The following is a 6,346-nucleotide window of genomic DNA, read 5'->3' on the forward strand; positions in this document are numbered from 1 at the left end:
TAGATCTGCCTGTAATACAGGTGTGATGTTACCTCCAAAATAGTATAATACACAATAGCATGAAGTGATCTCATTGAATGTGTAGCTGCTTGAGAACTACTGCTTAAAAGACATAACCAAACCAAGTACTTGAAATGGGCATCAGGCTTCAACCAGTGGTATGTGCAGAAATGGGATGAGAATGCTCCTTACAGATAAATCCGAATTAGAAATGTAAACTGTAATTCTAAATATTATGCAAACAGTATTAATATTGTCCATGCAGACTGTTGGCAAACTAACGTGCTTTCTGACTGTCATGCTAGTTAACTTATTTCAGAAACCTAGCTAGATCTATACACACATGTATGTTCTAAGTAATTCCAGCCCATCACTGGTTTAACCAACTTTCTTGGACCTGGCTATAAAACAATAAATAATGACGTATTTACCTAAATGGAAAATCATACTTGTGTACTTCTGCCCAAGATGCACACAAAAGTTGCTGGTGGCCTTCATTGGACTGCAGACTTGAAGGAAACATTATGGCAAAATCAGGATATGTTTTAATTGTTGATGCCAGTTCTTTGGAGGAGATTTGACCCCAACACATGTGGAAAATGGTCCAGGTTCATGCTCCACGTGTTCACTGCTTTTAGGTTTAAACATTTTCATAGAACAATAACCATCAATTCAAGCATTCACGTGTTGCTAGGTCACAATGCATTCTGTGTGCGCCTGGAACAAGTATGCTTTAGTACGAATTCATTGTCTACATTTTAGTTTGTATGATTGAAACATTCAACTAAAAAAAAAAAAATCGTACAGAATTGTGCCTTTTCGATAGTGATCTACAAAATTTGATTGCAAGTTTGCTTAAATGGCAAATTTAGAGCTTGTCTCAAAATTTTGGGATAATTTAAGTGTCTTTTTGCCTAAATGGAATGTATGCTCCTGTGTACTAATGATAAATTGACCATTTAGTTTTAAATACTCATTGTTTGTGACTTGTGTGTGTATCACTTGTGTATTTCCATATTTATTTCCAATACTGTAAATAAACATTTTGGTCTTAAGTCTAAAACAAATGTATATTATAGGTAAATATGAAATCTTTGGCAACTTCGTAATATGTTTTTCTCTACACTTTGCTTGAAGTCGAAACAATGACAGCCTAGGTGGAGGGTTTCACGAACGTTCGGGTAGTGGACCTAATACGCCCATTTCCAGCCCTGAAACCCCACCGCTGATGCAACGTGTTACGTACGAGTCAGATACCTCGAGCTTAAACAGCTTGGAATTAGAACGCAACACGACAGCTTCAGAAGACTTTGGTAAATGTGGTAACAGTGGAAGTCTAAACAACATCCAGTCATCTTCTTTATGCACAGAGAGCTATAGGTTACAGAGGCCCGATTGTGATGGTACGTAGATATACATTTCTAGAGCTTCTAACTACAAAAATACACTTTTCAAGATATTTATTAATCTTTCGCTGTAGATTATACATTGTTGGAAATAAACTTTTTCCTCTTCATTTGCAGCAAATGCAGATGAAACTACAAGTTGGTCTATAGCATCAGTGTATACAGACTGAAAATAGGGGTTAGTAAAAATTATAATAAATACCTAGTTCTTTGGATGAAATGTATGGAAACTCTAAGGATTTCAGTCGACGTAGCCAGGTTTAAAAAGACAAGTGTGGTTTAATGATATCTTTTATTATTAACTATTCACCCTAAACTTATTAATACCAAGACCATTTAATTGTTATCAAATCAACAAAAATTAGAAACTGGAATAATTTAGTTTTTTTGGTCGGATTAGAATATAACAATACATCTTATTTTCTAAATTCTTGTTTAATTTGAAGTTTTATAATTGGATATCGAAGTAAACGTTTTGCGGAAGTTGGTGTTAAAAAAAAGGTATCAGAATACTTGAGAAGAGGAGAGAATTCAGTGTTTTTATAATCATGTATATGTTGAAACTGAACACTATTGTACCTTTAGTTGTCAGGTGTATTGTCTTTCTTACAAATATAATACTTCAAAGTACATTAGTTTGAAAACGTTCTGATGCATTTCAGCAGAGAATTATTATTCTTGTAAGAATCGTCCAAAGTAGTATAAGCTTATAATTTTATTTCAGCTTCTTTTTCACTAGTATTATAGCAGTAAATAGGTAATATCTGGTATTAGGTTTTGTGTTTCCTGTGCATGTATATGTATCAACAGACAGTACCTGGTCCATTTCATGATCTATAGTGATGCTGAATGCATTATTCTGATTTTGTTTACTCATTTAACACCCAGTCTTTGAGTCAATGAGACCAAATTCTGGGGACTGGGTGGGTTACAAAGGGGGTATCCAGTATTCAATTTAGAACCAGAAAGAAATGTATTTCAATAAAGTGCTTGATATGTTAACCTAAAAAAAACACACAAAACTATACTGCTAAAGGAACTCGCCTCTCAATAATGTTTAACCACAGAGGTGGAGAGTTGAGCGAGTTGGTTGGTCTGTGTCCCACTTGTACAAAATATTAAAAGTGTTCATGTTAGCATATCATGATTGGTCAACTAAAAGGTGCTCTTAGGAATGTTTAGATCCTTATTGGTCTAAAACAAAGATAAAAACCATCGAATGAATAAATACTCCTTCAAGTGCCATTCTGATTATGTTTCCCTGGTGCTACTGCTGTCTCGTTCGTTACACACCAGACTAGTTCCTGCAAACAACTTGGTGACTTTTTGGTGTACGATTCTGAGCAGAAACCGTCACGACAAAGACAGTGATGACTAGATGTGCCACAGTATTGCTTTTGCACACACTGGTGTCACATGTCTTCCTCAGCCAGCTCTATCGACAAAACAACTTTATAGAGCCGAGGAACCATGTCTTGTAATGCACAACATGTGCAGATGCTACCACGTTTTGTGTGTGATTTTGGATTGGGGTATGGGTTTTACTCCTTCATAGCCTGGAAACTAGTGCGAGTTCAGCCACACTGGTTGGGCAGTTCAGATTCCACATGTTGTAAAAGTTCAAATCTCTTATTAAGAAATAAAGAAAAAAGTAACAAAAATCTTTATTTAGGAAAGAACCCACCAAAAATGCTTCCCTTACTCACAGGCAAGGTGTTAAAAGCATGGAGAATTTAACTCATGAAATAATGTGGGTAGTGGAATGTCTACAGAAGAACTAGTACTTTTATTTTATTTCAAATTTTCAACTTTTTGATTAAATTAAATTTATTTTAGAAACATTTCATGAATGAGTTTGAAAGCTTGCAAGAATAAATTTTCAATATCGATTTGGCCAGCTATATACCTTATGAATGTGACTGAAATCTTCTGTAATAAATACTAAATGTGGAATTAGCATGTTGTTATAATTTTACCAAAATTTACCCACATTCAAAATCCTTATTCAGTTTCTTTTACTTGTAGACTTTGCAATACTTAACTTTTTTTGTACATAAAAGTGGAAATTTGTTTTCTAGTTATTATATAACTAAAAACATTTTTACACAGTCAAATAAAATAAAGTTTTCATTCCAGCTGTTCAAAGGCAGATTGAAAACCTAAAACTGGAAGTTGTAAAACTTAAAACAGAAAAGCTAGAACTTTTGAAGCAAAAAATGGTAAGTGTTATAAGTTTTTGTAGCTCCATCTATGTAAAGAAAAACATATGGCTTATTTTTTCTTACAACTTATGTTTTATTGAAAACTTTTTTTAAGTTTCAAAACCTAAACCTATTATCTAACTACAGTAACTCATTTATATCTCAACTCCTAATTGTATTGTGCATTGTCATAAATTTTATACCAGCAATTTGCCCCTACCTTTGAGCCAAGTTTACCCTTTTTTAATGGTGTATTAAAAAACATGCTCTCAGTTATTAAGAATGCATAAAATTCTAAAACATTATGAGGTTTTATGTAACTATTTGAATGTGCAGATTTACATCTCCAACCTTATTATGGTTGTGAGATGTTTCTACTGCTTCAGTTCACACCTGCTGTTTGCTTAATAACAACATATTCTGTTTTAGAAACATGCAGGGTGACTAAGAAAAGCCTGTTATAACGTCTATTTAATTTCGTATATATGTACACAGAGAAATCATCTTTTTATCTAGTAAAACATCTTTTCAAAAGTTTAGGAGTCAGTGTAAATATATTTAAAAGAAGTAACTTTTAAGGGTAAATTTTTTTTTAATATATTGATTAGTTTTTGTTGTAACCTATTGATTACCATGTCATGGTGTTACAGTGTCGCAATAAGCCAACAGGCCAATAATTGAAAACTATTTGTAGTTGCAACAACTGTCTCTATATAGTTTTAAACTTTAAAGAATTTTGATGCTAGTCATGATAGTTTTGTTTCATGCAAATAAATATAAAGTTACTTGTATTGTTTGTAGTCCAGTCAACGAGATATGAAAAAGGTGAAAGAGTCGGAGGTACGACTGACTACAGAACTTTCAATGATCAGAAAAGAAATTCTCAGATTACGGGCATTAGACACTGAAGCATTAGCTAGTACGTAGTTTTTTGCCATCGTTGGTAGTGTTACATAAAGGTGAAGCAAACCTGTAGCATGAATGTCAGGTCCATGTCCATAATGGTCGGCACGACACTCACTACATTAGTCAGAATAGTGATCAATGTGGCAATAGAATGTAAATATCTATAGTTAAAAAGTGCATTTATACAACAGTCAGTGTGGCTATAGTAGTAAAGTGTTTTGTCTTTTAGAATTACATAAATTATGCAGTTCTACAAGAGCAAAATGTATACATTTACGTTAAAATACACAGTTTGGACATGCTACTGGTCAAGTGATAGACTGGATTGTTGCAATTGTCTGGTTGTGACAAAGAAAACCAAACCTCTTAACTGTGTATAAGAGTGAAAAAAAAAACAATGAGGTGTTACTGCATTCCATAGTGACTTCAGTTATTAACCAGTCATCTTGCACTGTTTTTGTATTCAGCGTAATTTTGTTACTTCAGATGAGTAGGTATTAAACCTTTCTATAAGAAGTACTACAAATAGGTAGTTTGATTTCCTCATTATCAGCAGTAGAACTGGGTGATTAACTCAATTACGTATGATCAAATTATATCACAAAAATAATCAGTCATCGAAATTATTGTTTCTGATTAATGTCATGCCTCAGCCATTATTAATTTTGATTAACGTCATGCCTCATGAGAATAATCAAGTAATCCAAATTAGTATTTTCACTTATTATTGTTTTCAAGTATTCCAATTTTCCAACACTAATGTGTGAATAATCAATTAGTTGAATGTTATCAGATTTCGCTAATCATCCAGCTTTAACCAGCAAGAGATATTGTAAAAATTTACTTTTCCGTTTTCTAATGAAGATTCTTCTCATACCCAAGTATTTATTAGCCAGTTTGCAAGTATTATTATGTTTTATTTGGAGGCTTTTGAATACAGTTTTCAGACTGATTCACCCTTGTTCTTATTTCTCAGTATCATGTTTATTAAGTGCTTGAAAAACATTAACGTTTTCAGACTTTGTTATCTCACTGCACTTGAAAATTAGTAGCTCAGAATTAACTCAAAAAATTGTGCTAGTCTAGAGACATTTAATGTAACATTATTAAATATTTTTAAGCAGAGGAAACCACCTTTATTAATACTAAGCCACCTCGGATATAGCTTACGTTTGAAAATTGATAAATATGGAAGTTGGGAAATGATAATAAAAGGGAAGATTTCAAAAAAACAACCTTTCTGTCATCTTAACCTCTAGCACAATTGTAAGAGTTTAAAGCAGAGATTCATTTTGTCAGAAAAAAAAATCTATCTCTGCTTTAAACTCTTACTAGAAATAAGAATAACGACTGTTTCAATCAAACTGCAACAGGTTAATGAGACTAGCCAGTTAAAATCTCCTACAAAAGAACTTTGTTTCTAGATGATTTAAGATACAATTATTGCACCAAGCACTATATATATAAAAGGCAGGTAACATATTAGTGAAATATCCCTCTATGTATAAAAGTTATATATTTTTTCTTGGGTACATTAATTTATATCCTGCTCGTATGTGCACGTACATTACACAAGTACATCCTATTCAGAGTATCCTGTAGAAATACAGTAACATTGACTCTCAAAGTTGCATGTTTTTATATTATAAACACTGCCATAAACAGCTGTGTATATGTTAGCATAGCAACTCTATGTATAACTATTGTATAATTATAGACCAGAGTTGTACAGTCCTATGTATTATAGCTGCTTTCATTGTAAACATTCTAAATATGTACATACTAATTCGATGACGAGGAACCCACTTTGAGACTAATAATGGCTGGAGACGG

At 32.9% G+C, this 6,346-nt stretch overlaps 1 protein-coding gene across 1 annotated transcript in view; it reads left to right on the forward strand.

The window, feature by feature from the left end:
* Positions 1–5,748, forward strand: part of LOC106471843 (rap1 GTPase-activating protein 2-like) — a 24,906-nt gene extending 19,158 nt beyond the window's left edge. Inside the window, exons 10-12 of the mRNA XM_013932465.2 lie at positions 1,138–1,403; positions 3,543–3,625; positions 4,409–5,748. Coding sequence (XP_013787919.1) covers positions 1,138–1,403; positions 3,543–3,625; positions 4,409–4,534 — 475 coding nt within the window. The 3' untranslated portion in view covers positions 4,535–5,748. The remainder of the gene's footprint in view (positions 1–1,137; positions 1,404–3,542; positions 3,626–4,408) is intronic.
* Positions 5,749–6,346: the final 598 nt, after the last annotated feature.

The sequence above is a fragment of the Limulus polyphemus genome, unplaced genomic scaffold (genome assembly GCF_000517525.1).
Source record: "Limulus polyphemus unplaced genomic scaffold, Limulus_polyphemus-2.1.2 Scaffold4899, whole genome shotgun sequence".
NCBI classification, from domain to species: Eukaryota; Metazoa; Arthropoda; class Merostomata; order Xiphosura; family Limulidae; genus Limulus; species Limulus polyphemus.